The 19,236-nt window shown below is 40.2% G+C and overlaps 1 protein-coding gene across 4 annotated transcripts in view; it reads right to left on the bottom strand.

The window, feature by feature from the left end:
• Positions 1–1,368: 1,368 nt before the first annotated feature.
• Positions 1,369–19,236, bottom strand: part of YTHDC2 (YTH N6-methyladenosine RNA binding protein C2) — a 35,008-nt gene continuing 17,140 nt past the window's right edge. Inside the window, exons 17-31 of one of the 4 annotated variants that reach the window (XM_083403654.1) lie at positions 18,567–18,649; positions 17,962–18,067; positions 16,485–16,604; positions 15,828–16,100; positions 14,553–14,679; positions 12,945–13,150; positions 11,802–11,997; positions 10,758–10,867; positions 8,844–9,136; positions 7,315–7,377; positions 6,477–6,654; positions 5,089–5,292; positions 3,871–4,053; positions 3,463–3,566; positions 1,369–3,056 (exon numbers count right to left, since the gene is read on the bottom strand). In XM_083403654.1, the coding sequence (XP_083259780.1) occupies positions 3,486–3,566; positions 3,871–4,053; positions 5,089–5,292; positions 6,477–6,654; positions 7,315–7,377; positions 8,844–9,136; positions 10,758–10,867; positions 11,802–11,997; positions 12,945–13,150; positions 14,553–14,679; positions 15,828–16,100; positions 16,485–16,604; positions 17,962–18,067; positions 18,567–18,649 (2,223 nt within the window). In that variant the 3' untranslated portion in view covers positions 1,369–3,056; positions 3,463–3,485. Of the gene's footprint in view, positions 3,567–3,870; positions 4,054–5,088; positions 5,293–6,476; positions 6,655–7,314; positions 7,378–8,843; positions 9,137–10,757; positions 10,868–11,801; positions 11,998–12,944; positions 13,151–14,552; positions 14,680–15,827; positions 16,101–16,484; positions 16,605–17,961; positions 18,068–18,566; positions 18,650–19,236 lie in introns of all 4 variants that reach the window. The other 3 variants (XM_083403656.1, XM_083403653.1, XM_083403655.1) reach the window with 3 other exon arrangements.

A 19,236-nucleotide genomic window follows, 5' to 3' on the forward strand; every position in this document is an offset into this window, starting at 1 on the left:
CAAAAAAGTTCAATGCAAGTAAAGGAGGCTCCCTGGCAGCTGAAGCTGCCCAAAATCTCAGTCCCCTATCCGAGAATTATAAAAAGCCAGATGCATTGTAGGCAAAAACGTTCTTCTTCAAGCAGGCCTTTGGCTGATTAACATCCAATACCCTTTTAAATGTGTTGAGGGAAGGGTTTGTTTTGGTTCTTATTTTTATTATATATTTTGTGTTTTTTATATTGCATTTTTTATGTTGTGAGTTGCCCAAAGATCTATGGATGAAGGACGGTATACAAATTTAATAAATATAAAGAAATAAAAGAAGGCTGTTGACAAGGCAAGGTTATTAAATGAGCAAAGCAGGTTACCTGCCACATACCACCTAGATCAGGTATTTTTCACTGAAGTTCCCGCTTGTAATCCTTGGGCCTCTTACCTCCTGCCACAGCTCTTCAAAACAGATCATGCTTTTGCTGCTTCATTGTCACTGGAGAGCTCTGATAGCTCCACTACCTAAGCCTCAGCGCTTTTCAACTATGCATTTGTTATTATCAAACTGTTTGTTCTTTACAGTGGTACCTCGGGTTACATACGCTTCAGGTTACAGATGCTTCAGGTTACAGACTCCGCTAACCCAGAAATAGTACCTCAGGTTAAGAACTTTGCTTCAGGATGAGAACAGAAATCGCGTGGCAGCAGTGCGGCGGCAGCAGGAGGCCCCATTAGCTAAAGTGGTACCTCAGGTTAAGAACAGTTTCAGGTTAAGAACGGACCTCCAGAACGAATTAAGTTCTTAACCAGAGGTACCACTGTATATGGAGCTAGAGAAGAGAGTGCTTCATTGATGCATTCATATTTTATCACTCTTTGTTTTGACCAGTTTTGAAAGTCAAAGAAAGAGGACTGGCTGTGAAAGGAATTGGGAACTTTTGGATTTTGAGATTTAGACAGGCCAACCCATAAAAATACATATGGACAGTAAAAGGACATATAGCAACTTGATATGTACACTCAGGAAGAAATATCTTCATTTCCAAACACTTGGAAACAGCTTTGTCTTTACCTATCATACACCCCTAGTATTCAGCACTATGGCTACTTTATTTATGAGCACACACCTCAGTTCCAGAGCAGAGCAGAGCAGACATCATAGGAACCAGATTCTTCACTGGCTACTCACCTTTCATTTTGATTAAAAGCCCAAGATAGATAAGGAAAGACAAATGAACAGTGAACTCATCAGTCCAGAACGCAGTGACTGCTTAACCCTGTAGCAGTGACTAGGAAAGGAGGACCCTTTAAGCTTACGCAGAATTAAGTTGTACTATGAAAAAGATTATTCAGCTTTTTAGAAGTAGATGAAATTCACTAACAGGAATAATAAACCTGTGTGCATGTAAACTTTATTTAGGGGAGGAATGTACATACAACCCAACCATGCTGACACTATATTTTCATATAACTTATTATTATTTTGTGCTTTAGAAATATCTAGCCTATAGCAAAAAAGCATGTAACTGATCACATTTCCTTTGTACCCGAGAATAGCTGCACCTGAATCCTGATCTTGAAGACATTTATAAGAAACATGTAAGACAGCCTTCTTCCTAATTTCCTTTTTAAGCTATATTAGGTTACTGCAGTTTGTATATCAATTGTACATGAAGAAGAACTAGAACAGAATACTTATTGTTGCTATATACAACCTGACAATGAATGCAATTTAACAATCAGATGTGAAGAACTAATTCTTGGTAGATATAGTGCTTTGATAACAAGTTACTCTCTGCTGTAGAAATTGCTCCAAAACACCAATCAGCTAAAAACAAAATGGCTTTATTCTAAATACATCTTATTTCCAACTTAAAACTGGTAAACTGGTAAATGACTGGCATTAGTAAAAATTAACAAGAAAATGCGACGAGATGTACAGAGGAACTCAGTTACACATGCTCAAAAATCACAAATAAGTCAATCTATACATGAAAATGTAAAAAACCCTTAACAATGAAATGCAAAGCCAAGAAATTCAAATCCGAAATTCATGTAAAAGCTAATGCACTGTAGTTTTATCCTTTTATTAGTGGTTTGTGGCAAATAATTGCCTTTTTAACATTCTTAACTTAGAAGACTGCTCAGTAATTAAACCATCCCTGTTCAAATGCTCTGCAGAAAAGCTGATTTGGCCACCGTGCTTTTAAAAAACGAAACTACAGGAAAGAGATTGAGTGGGGGGCTGTACAAGCAAAGTAGAACAGATTATATATTTGCACAATGTAGGAGGGAGCTATTTAAACAAATCAAGTCAAAAGAAATATGGCAAGTGAAAAAGAAAATCAAAAGGACACACTACAAGGAACTTGTAGACAATTTTGGGAAGGAGAAAAAAGTTGCTGGTGATTGTTTTAAGAGGAAGGCTAATCAAAACAAAATGGTTCCTTAAAGATAACTTTCCTTCAAAAGTGAAGAGGTTGTTCCTGATGCACCCACTACGAGCAAAGAATTAGGAAATCCATGCCCATTTCTGCAAGCACATAATGGACACAGAATAAAGTCAAAATTAAAACACCCCAAAGCCAGCTTTCTGACAAAAGGCACTCATCATTTAAATTGGATTTAATCTGAGGGGAGGAGGCTCTTTTCACTGCTTTGTCTACTCAGTTTTAGTCCAGTAGCAGGTGTTCCCAACCCTTTCAACTTCGAAGCTGTACCTCCATTGAGCCTTGTCGGAACAGGATTCTATCCAGATGAATATTACTCATTGTTCCCAGACCTACTGCTTTAAATTACAACACGGTTAAAATTTCAACAGCAGCTTTGGTCTGCTTCGGTGACCCACCATTTGGAGTTTGGGTGTCTTAACATTTGAAACTTCAAAGTGAATGAAAAAGAACAAACTTCTCAATGAAAATAAGAGCAGTCCACATTGTTTCCTTCAAACCAGAACACAGAATCAAATCTAGTCTGTGCTAGAGGAGTGCTGCTGAATGCCTGCAGCCCATTTTCCCTCAGGCATTTCCTTCTTTAGGTGCACTGGCGATCTTAGCACATTATATATTTCACAGGAGGTGGAACTGTGGAGGAGAATGACAAAGTTTTAAGTCTTCATTCGTCAAACAAAAACTTCTGTTTAATTTTGGCAAATGACAATGTGATTTTCTCAAGTGACCACTCTGTACATCAAGCTTGTTCTGGAAGAGCATTTTAAAACACAGGAAATTACTACGCTGGCCTTGCAATCTTCTGCTTCACTTGCCTGCTCTACTGACCTTTCGCTCTGCATCCTCCCTCCACAGCTGTCACCCTGGTGCAGTATTTTAGCTCCACTTCCCCCTCTCCTAGCCTTAAAATCTAGTGACGTGTGGATCTATCCAATATTACATCAATAACCACTTGAGAACAGCTACTACTTTCTCTAAGCTTCACCAACAGGGTTAGAAAACCTTCAAATTCATTCACATTCTCATCTGGAGAGTATACCTCAAAAGTTGCCCGTCGTATTTTCAATCAGCCGCATTTTTCTCTCCTAAAGGAATACGGTCCCAGAGCTGTAGCAACTGTTCACCAACCTGAGGTTCCAGTTCCTACACCAGGGAAGGGGGGAAAGTGATGGTGTTATAAGGTCCGGCTATAAAAAGATGACCACTACATGGAAATGACAACTAGCCTCAGTAGAGGCTGCTTCAATTACAAAGCCGAAGTTACGTATTTCACTCTACAGGGAAATTTCTTACATTTTGATGTTATTTCAAATAGTGAGATAAAACTGGCCATTACCGGTTTTAAAAAATGAACTATGTCAAGACATTCTTGACAATGAAGACAGAGGGAATCAAGTAATCTATCCTTGAGCAAATACTTGTACTCAGAGCTGTAAAATCAACATACCTGGCCATCTCGACTTATTTGTACTTTCTTGTTGTCGTTCCAAGGGTTGAGTAAGTGGTGAGCAAACTGAAAAGGAAGACTTTCTTTCCGGATCCACTCCACCTTGAATACTCCTCCTAAGCCAGCAGAACCCCAATCCTGACTCTTCTCACGCCCAATCTCTGAAGACATTCGAGCAAAGCCCTACGACACATTTAAAATGTTAGAATCTAAATAAAACCAGTTTTTACTCTGTATTAAACACATCAGGTGGTATCCAAATCAGAGTAGGACCATTGAAATAAATTAACTGAAGTCCATCAATCTCAGTAGGTTTATTCCAAGAATGGCTTAGTTGGATAGCATCAATTCTCGCTTAGTAGAAAAAAAACCTGATAGGTTTATGGGGTGTCTTTTTATCCCAAGCTGACTTCTAATATTTCTTGGGGGAGCAGGATATCCAAAATAAAACCATGTGTGTTGTGTGCAGGAGAATATTTTAATATGCTTCTCTGACCAGTTTTTGCTTGAAAAAACCCACAGCATTCTTTTTTTACCTCAATACATTAATTCTTAAAACAGAAAGAGGGTTTTAGAAGTTGTTTTTCTATCTCAAGCCAAATTAAAATGCTTTGGTGAGGCAAAATGTCCCCCAATAAAGCCACATGTAGTGCTGCATAATGAGGCCACTTCACTGCTTATCTGGGTTGTTTTTTGCTTGAAAAACCATGTGAATCTGAGTACTGTCTGGGGTAAAGATTCATTTGTAAGAGTCAGCTGTTTTTCTTCAGGTGCTTAGTTGCCACAGGTGCTTTTTGTTTACAAAAAAGAAAATGTAAATGTTAAGTGGCTGAAGTTTGAGGATACTGTTTACTACCATGTTTGAGAATACTGTTTACTACCACGAAGATGAAAATAAGTCAGGAGGATTACATTGTGGATCTAGTTCTGTATAAATGTCACTCCCAGGGTGGATTTCAACCCCATTTTTCATGTGAGGTTGCCTGTTTCTAGTAGTTTTCAGAGCCTTATTAAAATGCCAGTCCTTTGTCAGATCACAACTTGGGTCCTTGAAAAATTAAGAAATTAACTCTACACAGAAGTTGCCTATATTACATCACTGGAGGAAGGAAAAGGACAAATTATAGCAAGGTAAATGTTGTGAAGGTAGCAGATGTTGATATAGTCTGGTGACAATTTTGCAACATACTCATCAACTTCAGTGTATCAATTTCTCACCTGAAAGTGTCCCGATCCCTGAACAGAAAATACTAAGTAAACAACACTGCTCTCCCAAAAGGCTCGGTTCAGTTTTCGCTCATTACTTGGGGTTGTAGACCAAATGCCCTTCTGCTGTGAAATCTCAAGGTTTCTCAGGTTGCTGCTTTTCATAATGAAGTATCGAACTGGCATATTTGGTCTTGGAGAAGGAGACTTGGAGCCCTGCAAAAACAGATAACTTTTGTAATGTTTGGACACACTCAACCCAGCAATGTCCCAGCAATTAACAGCAAGTAAGACCACAGCTGCACTACCTGGGGATAGGCTATCTTTTGGCTGGGTATTACATTCAAATTCATCAGTGAAACCTTAAGGGGTAAACCAAGAACCATGGTACAACTTGTGGTTTTTCTGGAAAGAGCTAAATCATGACCACAGATCTGAAGGTAACACTAAGGTTCAGCCCCAAGTACCATGGCAGAAGCATGACTGGAAGAGGAGCCTTGCAGTTGCAATCTTGTCTGCAGAAATCTACATGTTCATGCATTTGCACTAAGCCATGGTCTGTCTTAGCATTATATGAAAAACAGGTCAATGATTAGACACTTGTGGGGTTTTTTTAAGGTATTACCTTTAAAGGTATTTTTTAAGGTATGACCATACCATTCTTGTGGAAAGTAGTTCAATAGTTGGTATCTTTGATGTCAAAGGAATGCAAATACGAAACGTTGCAAATTAAGGTAGTAATCCAATGTTGCAATACATCAAGTTGAATGTTATTGGGCTCTCTAGCACAACTACAGTTTAGGGACAACCAAGCAGCTCTGCCCCTTCTGCCATCGGCTGTCAATAGGTCTCTAGAAGCAGCCTGTACATTTAGGACCAGTTCTTGTTGAATCCCAAAAATCTTGTAGGATAAATGTACTGGTCATATTTTACCAAATGAAATCAGCTCTGGTATCTAAGCAGAGCTGGTTTTCTGGCTCTTAGGAGAATGAATCAAGCACCATAGTCAACCAAAACTGAATTGAGGAGAGAGCAGGATTATACAAAAGCAGTCAGCTCTTTTAAAACTCTGTGTTTTTAAACATTTCTACGGCTCTTGTTTTAGCCGAAGATCTACCGATCCCTTAATTTTCTTCAATGATTCTCAAGGTATTTGTGTTTCTGCTCTACATACAGACACAAAAACATCTGAGAGGGTACTCCTAGCTCAAGGTGGCAAAGAAATAAGCCATACAAATTTATCTGAAAGAGCTTAAACCATGCACTCCAGAAAAGGAAATCAAACCAGCGATATATTCAAAATGTTGTCAGCTCCAGAGTACTATGTCTGATTTTATTATTTCAGCAAGCAGTCAGCAGCTTCCAAAAATTTAAAACAGGATGAAGAACAGCTACCGTACCTTCCCAGATGACGGAGGAGAAGGACTGGCACAGGGGCTGGGGAAACTGCTGCTGTCTGTAGATTTCACAGACGACTGGTCTGACCTATCATCTGTGCTTCGCTTGGAATGCAAGACGCTTCTCTCTTTGTATTTCAGGGGCTGGTGAAATGCTGGAGATGCAGACTTCATTAGAACTCTGTTAAGTTGAAAGCAGAAAACCATGTTTAATGAGGATCAAGCAATTCTAGGGAATTGATAGGGAAGCGTGGCCCTCCAGATGTTGGGACTACAACTCCCATGATCCCTGACCACTGTCCATGTTGGCCTGGGTTTGATGAGAGTTGGAATCTGACAGCATCTTGAAGAACCACGGGTTGGCCTCCCCTGCTCTAAGGGGTTTCCTGAAGATGCCATCTGCTCACACTTATGGGGTTACAACCTCTGGTTGACAGGCGGAAGCAGTTTTTCTGTATATACTAGCAACCCAATATTCATCAAAAAGCCGCATAGGGACAAAGTCAGGCAAGCAAGGATAACAGGTTTCCAGACAAGTTATTCAGCAGCAGCAGAATGCACAGCAGCCGTTTGCCAGTTACCATTTATCACTGTGGAACTAGGTATGAGAAGGCAGACTGGTGTAATGGCTGCTAGAATCAAACAACACCAATGCCTTGTTATTTCCTTTCCCTGTAGTTCATATGAGCAAGTAATTTAAACTTTCTGGAGAAGGGAAAGTGCAATTCACTATTTTTATATTTCCTTAGTAAGCAATCTATTCTATTTATTTTTCTCTTGTCAAATTGCCTTGTACTCTTTGAAGTACGCTTTTTAAAAGCTTTAAAAATCGGAACGTTACCTTAATATTGTATTGTTCTGTTCTTTGTTTATATCATAGCTTAAAGTTGCTTTGGGGGGATTTCTGAAAGAGAAAACGGCTATATATTTTCAAGTTGTTTTAGAGAGATTTTACAAACATGTTAAAGACTAAGTTCATATTATGCTCAAGTCCTTCATAAATATTCCTTTGCTTTCCTATATATTTGCGGTTCTTGCTGTTTGTTTTTAAATATTGAAGAGAAATAAATACAGTGGTACCTCGGGTTATATACGCTTCAGGTTACACACTCCACTAACCCAGAAATATTACCTTGGGTTAAGAACTTTGCTTCAGGATGAGAACTGAAATTGTGCTCCAGCAGCGCAGCGGCAGCAGGAGGCCCCATTAGCTAAAGTGGTGCTTCAGGTTAAGAACAGTTTCAGGTTAAGAACGGACCTCCAGAACGAATTAAGTACTTAACCTGAGGTACCACTGTATTGTTGAACAATAAGCTTTTTTTGTTAACGCTGTTTATTTTTTTAACTACTCTGTTAGCCATCAATGTTGTGTGAAAACTAATTTCAAAATTATGAAAAATCGTCCTGAATATGTTCCAGTATTATTAGATTACCTTTTTAATGATGCTGAAATTACGTTAAGCTTGAACAGTAGCATACTTGTGTCTGTTACACATGACAATTCTTATTTTTAGCAGTATATTCTAAAGTTTTTTAAAAAACTCATGTATGTATGTGCGCATGTATATGTGTGAGAGAGGGAGTATGTGAATGCCCCCATAACAGAAAACTGGGATTCCATGAAGTATCTTTACATATAAAGTTTTGTGTTTGTAAGTCCGCCCTCCTCAATGGCCTTACCTGACCAGGCAGGAGAGGCGCTCTTGAAAAGTTCAGAGGAGGGGGACTTAAATAGGTTTCGGTCCAGCTATCCCTATTTTGTCCTAATGCATTTTAGTAAAGCTTCAGATATTTTGGTCAGTGGAAGCAACAAGTCAACCAAAATGCAAGGAAGATTTAGGCAGGCATAGAACCTCAGATTTCACTTCTGTTTGCAAAAGACTCACGACCACAGTATGATTTTCTATGGGCATGCACTGTCAGACTAGGTCAGGAGCCTGAACACCAGTCAAGAACAGAAAGGAACTCTCCCTCCATCAAGAAATACAATGTATTGGTTTGAGGTGACCCAACTGTGGGTTTGCAACTGCTGAGGGACAAGAAATGAGTGGACACAGAGAGGAGAGCTTATGTCACCTCTGGTGGGGGAAAAACAACAGCTTCATCCCTTCTTGCTACTTGTGAAGCAGGGATGGCCAACCAACAGCACTCTGTATGTTGCTGAACTACAATTCCCATCATCCCAGATCACTGGGCCATCCTAGCTGAGGTTGATGGGAGTTGGGAGTCTCAAAAAATGTAGAGGGCCAAGGTGAGCTTTAAAGCATACAGACACCTCACGGGGTTAAACCCTTTGCACACTATGTGCTTCCTATTCACGGCAGGCACAGAGCACAGTACTGCGGACAGCACTATCCACTAGATACTGACCTTTCAGCATTAAAAGCATCATCTGCGAATTCTGCTTCTGCTGAGCTTTTTCGGCTAGTGTTTGATCTCCATGAAGACGCTAGAGGAAGTTCTTCAGATGACATGGGTCTTGGTCTTTGCCCAATTCCCGAAGGCTGCTGTAGACCTGCAGACTGTTCTTCAGTGCTTAAAACAGCAATGATTGCTCGTATGGTTGCCTCATCAACTTGAGACCAGGGCTTTGAAGGAGCTCTCATGCGCCGTAAAAATAAACTATGCCATTTTTGCCTCAATTGCAGGAGTAGGCTAGCAGCCTGTAATAAATATAGTTTATAATTTAAAATATATATATATATATATATATATATATATGTCTTGGAAACCCTTCCAAGAACGCTTGGTGACCTTTTATTGAATACAAGTGTATTAAATAGTTTTGATAACTCCCATACTTTGAGAAAGTTTGATGTCAGCAACATGATTCCTGAAAACATCCTTTTGTTCCAAAGTATTTGGGAGATTTTTTTTTAAAAAAAGTATTTTAATTAATACTTCATTCCTCTGTTATATCTGTAACCATGCTCATTGGCAAAGAATTTCAAGTTTTTCAACTGGGATGATTATTCTCATAGTGATAGAGGAAGAACTGGGATAGGTCCAGAATTAAACTGTCCCTGCATGGCTTTCTTGCAGCACCGTTTACAGAGGTGAAAGGACATGAATGGCTAGGGAAGGAGGAGTTCAATCTAAATCAACATCAATAAATGGTTGAAACACCTGCTCTTTCCACCCAGGTGAAGTGCACAGGATTATGTATCCCGTCCCTACCTCCAACCTCCATACATTCATCAGATCTGGAGCTTCCATTTAGCCAGTAGAGATAGTAGCCTCTATAATGGACACTTATAGAAGATCAATTTAACCACCTTCTAAAGTCATCTAAGCCAGTAAAAGGTAAAGGTAAAGGTACCCCTGCCCGTACGGCCAGTCTTGACAGACTCTAGGGTTGTGCGCCCATCTCACTCAAGAGGCCGGGGGCCAGCGCTGTCCGGAGACACTTCCGGGTCACGTGGCCAGCGTGACATCGCTGCTCTGGCGAGCCAGAGCCGCACACGGAAACGCCGTTTACCTTCCCACTAGTAAGCGGTCCCTATTTATCTACTTGCACCCAAGAGTGCTTTCGAACTGCTAGGTTGGCAGGCGCTGGGACCGAACAACGGGAGCGCACCCCGCCGCGGGGATTCGAACCGCCGACCTTTCGATCGGCAAGCCCTAGGCGCTGAGGCTTTTACCCACAGCGCCACCCGCGTCCCTTATCTAAGTCAGTAGCCATCACCAAATTTTAGAATAGCAAATACCATGTTAATTATGCATTCTCTGAATCTAAAGCCACATAATTTAATTTAACTGAGAGGGGGAAATACCTCCAATGACTTTCTTCACAGCATGTATGATGTTATACAAACACACTAAGGTCCCCTTGCTGTTTATTTAATATTTAATATCATCATCATCATCAGGTATTAATTCCACATATTGGTGAAGACCAAGCCCCAACTCCCTGCTGATCTCTCCCAAGTCCTCCAAACATTTTAACCTTTTCTCATATGGAAATGGTTCCAATCCCTTTGTTTAATTTATTTGACTCCCCTTTTTTGTGCACCATTTCCTACTGTACAACAGTGGGGTTTTTGTTTGTTTAGATGCAGTATCTAGAACATATATTTTAATGTGGTCACATCATAGAGTTATAAAAAGTGATTACGATGCTGGATAGTGCCATACTGAAAATGAGAGAGCAAAGAGTTCCGTTTCTTTCAGAGGTCAGTTTTTGAGCCTGGGATCCTAATTCTAAGTCATTTTGAGGTCAAAAGCTGAAAGCAATTCTCAAGACTGAGTTTTTTCCTTTCAATTTTTTTCAGATGAAGTACGCACCTCTGGGTCTAATTTGAAATGAAGCCATTCATCCAGTTTCAAGGCAGCCAAGTTAGCAGTAGTTCTGTCTTCCATCTCACTATCACTGCTGTCATTAGGAACACCATCCACTATATTAGAGAAAGGCAGATCTCAGACATTAACATTTACTGTACTCTGTACTTAAACCAACAACAATTAAGAGATATGTATTTTTAATATGCATCAAGATTAATCTGCTAACTTCCTACCTTGGTGCCTGGTTCAGAAGCTGCAGCTAATGCAAAATGCAGCTGCTAGGTGACTTAGTGGGACACCCAGACTGACATGTTACACCAGCGTTGTAAGATCTGCACTCACTCCCTATTAGCTACTGAACTAAGTTCAAGGTTTTGTTGTTGACATTTAAAGCGCTAAATAACTTGAGAACAGGATACCTAGCAACACAGAAGTGGGCCTTCCCAACGATAGCACTCACTCTCTGGAATGAGGTGATAACAGTCATGACATTTAAGATCTTACAGTTACCCAAGCTTTCTGGGACTCCAATTCATTTCTTTCTTTCTTTCTTTCTTTCTTTCTTTCTTTCTTTCTTTTTCTTTCTTTCTTTGTACTCTGCTTAGTTTTATTTGCAATATACAGCTGCATTTTGCTTTTATCTCATTTACTTAACAGGTTAGCTTATATGACAGTAACCACATTCATATTTATTTTAATAAAACATTAAGAAAATGAACTGTTTGAAAGTGCTGCTAAAGGCAAGACAATCCACACTTTCTTCCCAACAGTGAGGTGCTTTCCCTGCAAGAAAACATAATGTATGAAGCTGCTTCCAGACTTCAAAATAATGAACAGAACCCAACAATCTGTTTGAATTTAAGAGGCAAAAATGAGATGAGCAAGTGCCAATATTTCATTCCCCTTCCCATTATAAAAAAAAAATGTTTATTTTACTTTAGCGCAGGAAACAAACAGCTCTTAACTACTGCTAACACAAGTCAACAAGTGGATTAGATGTACTCATACATGCATATTAAAACCACATTTCTTATTCTAGCACTATACCTCTGAAGGAGGAAGGCTCCTGCAAAGCATTACTTGGCAGCCTAGCTGATCCACAGAAGAGGGCCACGGTGACTGGCGTCACAGTTGAGCAGCACCTGATATTGGCTATGCGGTGGGCTCTCGTCATTTCATCGTATATGAGCCAGTCTGTGGGAAGTGCCTGAATAGCTGCCACTTGACCATTTGCTGGAGGAATCTGTTAGGCAGTAACACAGAAGGAACAGAATTGCTTCTTTCGGTTCGATAAAAAGGGACAATTTACAACATCCGTTTGCAAGCAAACTTCCCCAGCCCTCTGAAGAAAATAGGAAGGGAGTACCCAATGCACAGCATTGATGAATCTAAACCGTTGTGAACCTCCTCATTGCTGTATGGGAGACTACGGGAGCTCCATATAAAACACACAAAAAGCTATGCAGAACAAAAGTACATGGTCAGGTAGCCTTAAAGGTAAAGGTAAAGGGACCCCTGACCATTAGGTCCAGTCGTGACCAACTCTGGGGTTGCGGCGCTCATCTCGCTTTATTGGCCAAGGGAGCCAGCGTACAGCTTCCAGGTCACGTGGCCAGCATGACTAAGCCGCTTCTGGCAAACCAGAGCAGCAAACGGAAACGCCGTTTACCTTCCCGCCGGAGTGGTACCTATTTATCTACTTGCACTTTGATGTGCTTTCGAACTGCTAGGTTGGCAGGAGCAGGGACTGAGCAACGGGAGCTCACCCCGTGGCGAAGATTCGAACCGCCGAACTTCTGATCGGCAAGTCCTAGGCTCTGTGGTTTAACCCACGGCACCACCCGCATCCCATCAGGTAGCCTTAAGAAAGGGTAAAATCCTGCTGCATGAGGTGGGATGCACAGTCCACATGAGGAATCCTTTACAAAGACTTTACAACACAAACGTCCTGAAACAAGATCAGGTATACCATTTGGTGCTGAAACAAGTTTAGCAAAGAAACTCAGCAAAGGCTTGTGCCACCTTATTTTACTAGATCTCTGCTTCCTCGTTAAGAATAGCAACTGGTATCGGTCATGGGTTGCTATTATTCAAAATACGTTTCTAAATAAACAAAGCATTCAAAGCTCACAGAAGAACTGAGGTCCTCATATCTCCCACACTAATATTTTAAACTTTATACCTTCTTACCTTTTTATACTGGGGCTGGCTAAGAACGGAGGTAGGATGAAATCTAACTTTTTTTTCTTTTGGCCCAGTCAAAACAATGTTCTCTCTGTCAACGTGAACTATATTGGGGTACATTCCAGCTACTAAGGCACCTTTCACCACAGCCCAGTTCTCAGAGTTGGTGTTAACATCTCTTATGTCGCCACCACCTCTGGCTCTTACAAAACCTAGAAAGAAAGAAAAGAAAGAAATGTATGTCCTGCTAATTAAGAAAGCTATTATTAACTTCAGAGACGCATGTCAGGCATAGCCTTTTTAGCTCCCACTCTGTCATTAACAGTATACCATTCTGAGCAGTGAAACTCGGGCATTTGGTTGCAAAGGATCTTGCCTTGGTTGCAGAATGGGAGAATAAAAGCTATTTTGCACTAGAACAAACAACACTCAAACGCAGCATTTTCTCATTTAACTCAGGACACAATCTTGCCTGCTGAAACTTACTGAAACATCATTCCTGTCAGGGACTGGGCAAAGGAGGAATGGTGGAGACTATCCCCCCCCCCCAGCCTGACCCTTCCAGAGAAGAAGACAGTTCAGAATTACTACAGGGGTTTGAGGGAGGTCACAGCTCAGAGGCAGATCAGGGGGAAAGCTGGGAAATAATGGAAGAGGAGGAAAAAGAAACACCAGAGGGGGGACAGCTGACAGACACAGTGTCTTTAGAAAGCATTCCAGGCCCGCCCCCTCCCAGAACCCGGCGAGCCTTGAAAGTAGGAGAGCAAAGGGCTGAGAAGCAAAGGGCCGTCAGCGCCACCCATAGGAGACAAGGTGATGAATGAGGAAGTGGGAGAAAAAGGGGGTGGAGAGTCACTTGGGACAACACGATTATTCCAAGAGGCTGTGTTCCAATCCTCTCTCTGTAAATATTGAATAAAAAGCAGATGGTAAGGACTTTTCCTTGTCTTATCCGTTCCTGGCAACCTGCCGTGGGGGTTGGATCCTCTGACAATTCCCCTTAAAATACCTCATTTGAGTTTTCTGTGCTCCTGAGCCAAACTCAAAAATATTAGCTCATCTTGAATTAGCTCTTGGCTTTGATGGGCTATCAGGCTTATTTATTTTTACCCTGCGCTCCAGCTGGAAAACACTCCCAGAGAGGTTTACAATAATCATTAGTAAGGATGTTCCCATCCACAGTCTAAAACTCAGCCACTACTTCTTAACTGCAAATCTCATTTTAACACGGAGGCTTGAAGCAAGCTCAAAGCAGGATAGGACCAGCCATAGGTGCACTTTTGTTAGGACAACAGAACAGTAAGTATTCACTACACAATCTACACAGCAAATATTACTAGTGTAACCACAAATACACATAACTGGGGCATATTTACAATCCACTGCAATAGCATAACACCTCAAAATGTGGTAACAAGTGGAATATGCTTGCAGTGTAAGTAAACCAAAGGTTTGGTTGTAGGATAACTGCTCCAAAATAAACCTCAAAAGATAGCAACTGTATCTCTGATCATATACACAGGAATTAGTAGTACAGTGCAATCCAGGAAGAAAGCTTGAAGACTTTGTGGAGCAGATTTCAGGTTAATAAATATACAGATATATATCTATTACCTGATGCTCTGAGTTGCCCAAGCAGCTGTGTTCTCATTCCTATGATAATCTCCATTGTTGCCTGAGAAAGGAAATTCTTCTCACAAAAAGCTCGTTCCCAGCCATCGCTTCGCGCCTTTTGCCATGCCTGCAAAACAAGTTGATTTAAAAGAACTTTCAGAGTAGTTAATGTTTCTTCAGTAACCATTTAGAATGCAACCCCTGACAAACACACATTTCAAGATGTTCAGATCATTAGTATAGAAAGCCTTGATTTCTAGAATAACAATAATTTATCTATGGCATTGCTATGATATCACACAATTCAGAGGCAGAGTGTCCTGCCCACCTGTCAAAATCTCTTGCTGTCCCTGCAATCTCATCTGACCACAGGAGAGGTGGGGAATGAGCTCTTTTTACAACAGTCATGGCATAAGCCTGACATAGTATAAGCCCCACGTACTCTGAGCCAGTGAGAAAGAAACGGAACACATTTGGGGAATACCCAATTCTTGAAGGCTTCTCTCTACATTGTTCAACTACCAGAACGTTGCTAGGAACAGCTATACTACTCTGCAAAGAAGAATCCAAGTGCAAGTCCATGGTCCCCCCCCCCCCCCATCAATGGGCAGATGAGGAAATACGGGTAGTATGCTATTAACCTTTCTCCTTAGCATCATGGATAAAAGTAACTTTAATTAATCCTTACTTAATCATAATATTAGAGCAATCTACCTCACTGCAAGGAGGGGATGGGGGCATACTTTTCCCATAGCATAGCTTCCAACATTATCTGTGTACAATAATTCAACTTAAAAACAAGAGATTCATGGGAAAATGGAGATGAACCAGGTGATTAAAGCCATGGCTCAATGGAAATTAGAAACTCATCTTTTCTGATTGTTAAAACAATGCTACCGCAATACAAAAGCTGGGCTTGCATATCTCCAAGCAGCCCACCCTCAGACTCAGTTTAGAGCAATAGCAGTCTTATAAGCAAAGGCCAAAGAAAGACAATACACATACAATCAACATAGCACTGCTTTTCCAGCTAGCAGCAGTTTAAAAGGGGAACAAGTGGCAGGTGGCAAACAGCAAGGGAGGGAGGCAAGAAGCAGCAGCCATAGCAGACAAGGTGTACAAAGGCTTGGTAACTGGCCTCTGATAATATTAGTTTACTAGACTGCACTAGGTAACATTTCAAGATGTGTTAATCTAGCTTAAGTGCCTCCTTGCTTTCTGATAGATTTCACAAAGATCATAAGTGTTTTGGGGGTTTTTGTAGACTCGCAATACCTGGAAAGCCCGGAGAAGAGCCATATGGTCACTAAATGTTCCTGCAGTAAATCTTTTTCTACACAGCATGGCTGCACGCTTTTGAGAGGCCTGCGTAGGTAACACAAATGGGTCGCGATATGCAAGGGTACATGCGATTGTCAGAATAGGATCCAGGCACTTCAGAACAACGGCGCACAGCACCATTTTGCCGAGATGAGGTTCTACTGGTAAGTCAGCCAGATGATAGCCAAGTTCTGTCAGATCCTCCCAGGTATCCATAGCATCTATTGTCTATTTTTTAAAAGAGCAAACAAAATCAGCTTGCAAAGAAATGCACATTTCAAAGGCAGGTAACGACTAGACTCCAAATTTCAATTAGCTTAGCAACTATTTCTCTTGTCGTGGCTTCATCTGAAAATGCAAGTGAATTGTTTCATACAAACAATTCAAACACAGACTCATGTAAAGCCACCTTTGATCAGATATTTCCAAGGCAAACTTCAGAGGAGAAGTATTAAGTAGGGCACTGATGAAATTGGGAAAGGTGCTTACGGGATTTTTTCAGAGCTAGTAATTTCAGTAGTTATGCAAAAATTTAGTGTTTTAGGAATCGTTATAAAAGCTGGTAATAAATAAAAATACAGGGGCAAGAGTAGCTTTATTTATATTACTCACCTTAAGCATCTGTACAGCATTTCTTATGATTAAAGCAGGAGGTGGTTCTGGAGCTTTCATCAAGAAGTCAGCAATTGGGCAGTTGATGGGAGCTAGCAATTTTGTATGCAGACAAAGCTCCTAGAAATGAAGACACGTTTCAGAAAAACCAGAATACACAATATAATGTCCTTACATTGAATGAATTTACTTCATTATGGTCACAGACCAGCATAAGCAAAACATCTAAATAAAAAGCATAACAGTACTGTATCTCTAAGCGGATAATTATTAAATTAATTGGGAGCAAGAACCAAACATAGATTAAAACATATACATGGAATACTTGATTAAGGATAGATATATTAAACAATGTGCTTGGAGTGCAACTCTATACTTGTCTGTTCAGAAATGCCATGGATTCCAATGGGATTTCTATAAGTAAAGTGGGTATATGTTTACAGGATTAATTAGTTACTTATTTCCCCCCCCCCAAGTATTAGCTCAGTAAATGCATAGGAGAAAAACTGATTGCTCCCTAGTACTTAACAAACTCTTATGCCAGTCTGACATTTGAAAATGTGTGAACTAAAATACACAAAATCGAATATTCAGCTTTAATCACCCCTGATCCAAAACATGTGGTAAAGCTGTAACAAAAATAAAGAAACTAAGAATATTCACACTTTCAGTATAGCAAGTCTGCAGTAAAACCAGATTTTTATCTTAAAGCTATATAATTGCTCTACTGAAAATCAAGTACCATCAAATTCAGTGGGATCAAGGAATCTTGCCTACGATACCGTACTGTAAGGTGCAATCAATTGCTCATTTCTACTTAAGCCTTGATATATAAAAAGCAGCTAAAGAAAAATGTTTGCTTGTGACATTCTACAGACATTCTGTGCTAACTCATACAATGTTGTTCCTGCAAAGGAATGCAAATAGGCAAACAAAACCAGCAACACCATCATCAGTGACTACCACCGGACACAACACTGCAACATTGTGCAAGGCTGCTTTTTGGTATGATGTGAAGCAGAGGTGCAGGACACCTCTTAATACTGATCAGACTTCCACAAGTATTTTATAGAAATACAATGGGTTATTTTAGATTCTTTTAAAATTGAGGTGTCCTATGGTAAGTGCTTCAAACAGCAACCTTCCACATACTGGTCATGTTCACACATCCTGCTAAAGCATAGCTTAGCGTGACATGAATAAAGAAGAATTCTGGCATATTCTTCCCAACCAGCTGGGAAGCAAAGGTCAATAGTTTCCAATACCATGAAGCCTGAACCATTTTTCAGACTCCAGAAGCTGAAGCTCCAAGTAAACTGGGGGGAGGACAGAAAATAAAAGGAAACAAACCATTCTAAACCATGGTTTGGAGTCTAAACTATGGTTAGCACAAGTCATGGTTTGGCTTGAAGGTTGAGTAGGACCATTGTGTTATAAAGACCTCTTTGGACTTAACAAAACAAGAAAGATCACTAACCTGTAGTGGCATTCTTAGTAGTTCTGGGGTCTGAAATTCCAGCATATTTTGAAATCTGAGTCTACTAAAAAGTCGGAAACAAATTCCAGGTCGACAACGTCCTGCCCTTAGAAACAGTAAGTATTATTTAAGGTAAGTCAATACATAGAAGAGTAGAATTTTAAAAATCAAAGCAGGAAAAAGAGATGTTGAAAGTAGAAAGTAGATTTCATAAATAAGCTCTTTCAGAAGTGTCATTCATTATAACTTTTGCCTGAAGGGCTCAAATTAATTGGAAATGTAACATGCGCTTCTTAAGAATACTACAATATAAATTTTAAACACAGGGCTGGTGTGTGATCCAAAGTGAATAGTGTGAAAAGCACAACCAGATGTCTCCAAAACGATATTATTTCCAGAAATAGTCTAAGAAAGGTTTTGCTGAAAAATAAAAATAAAAGTACTAACATTTAAGCTTTTTTAAAAATCAAAATTAACCTGTTTCAAGTAATCTTATACCAGTAATTCTATGGGGAAAATTTTTTTCTTGAAAAAGTAAGAATAGTCTGTTTGTAATCTGTTTGTAATCTGTTCTTAGAAGAAAATATTCATGATATTTGCATTACCTGCCCTTTCTCTGAACGGCACTAGCTTTAGAAATCCATACCATCTTCAGCATGGTCACACAGTTCAATGCATCAAAGGACTTCTAAAATTTCAAGAAAACACTTTTATTAGCATGTAGATTTAGAATAGCAAGGTGAAATGAACACTTGAATGATAAAATAATCTAAATTAACAATAGTTTTGTGAAGTGATTTTGGCATACATTGGCCTGGATCCAGGCGTGCCCTTCCGAGAACAGAAGTTCTCTTTGCATTTATAGAAGGCACTGAGATTCATTTGAGGCTCCTGCTGGAGAGAAGGGAGGAGGTGAATTTCCCTGATTCCACTTTACATGTTTCCATCCCCAAAGCAGCATTTCAGGGCCACAGAGAGCTGCTGGGGAACTGGCAAAAATCAAGTCCCACCCTTCCAGCAGCAGAACATCCTCTTGAAATCTGAATGCTGGAAATCCCTCCACTACAGACTCAGGTTGCATATATACGTGTGCAAAAACAACATTAGTCATAAAGACACTGCAGTCTCCACTGTGCCTTATTTCTGAGGAAAACATGAACCCTGGGTGAAAGCCAAGACCCCTGGAATCTCACACTAGTTGGAGATTGGTGTGGCATGTAACAATATTTTACACATTGTAAAGTGGTATCTCGGGTTACATATACTTCAGGTTAC

The sequence above is a fragment of the Podarcis tiliguerta genome (assembly GCF_965153285.1).
Source record: "Podarcis tiliguerta genome assembly, chromosome: 11".
NCBI lineage: Eukaryota > Metazoa > Chordata > Lepidosauria > Squamata > Lacertidae > Podarcis > Podarcis tiliguerta.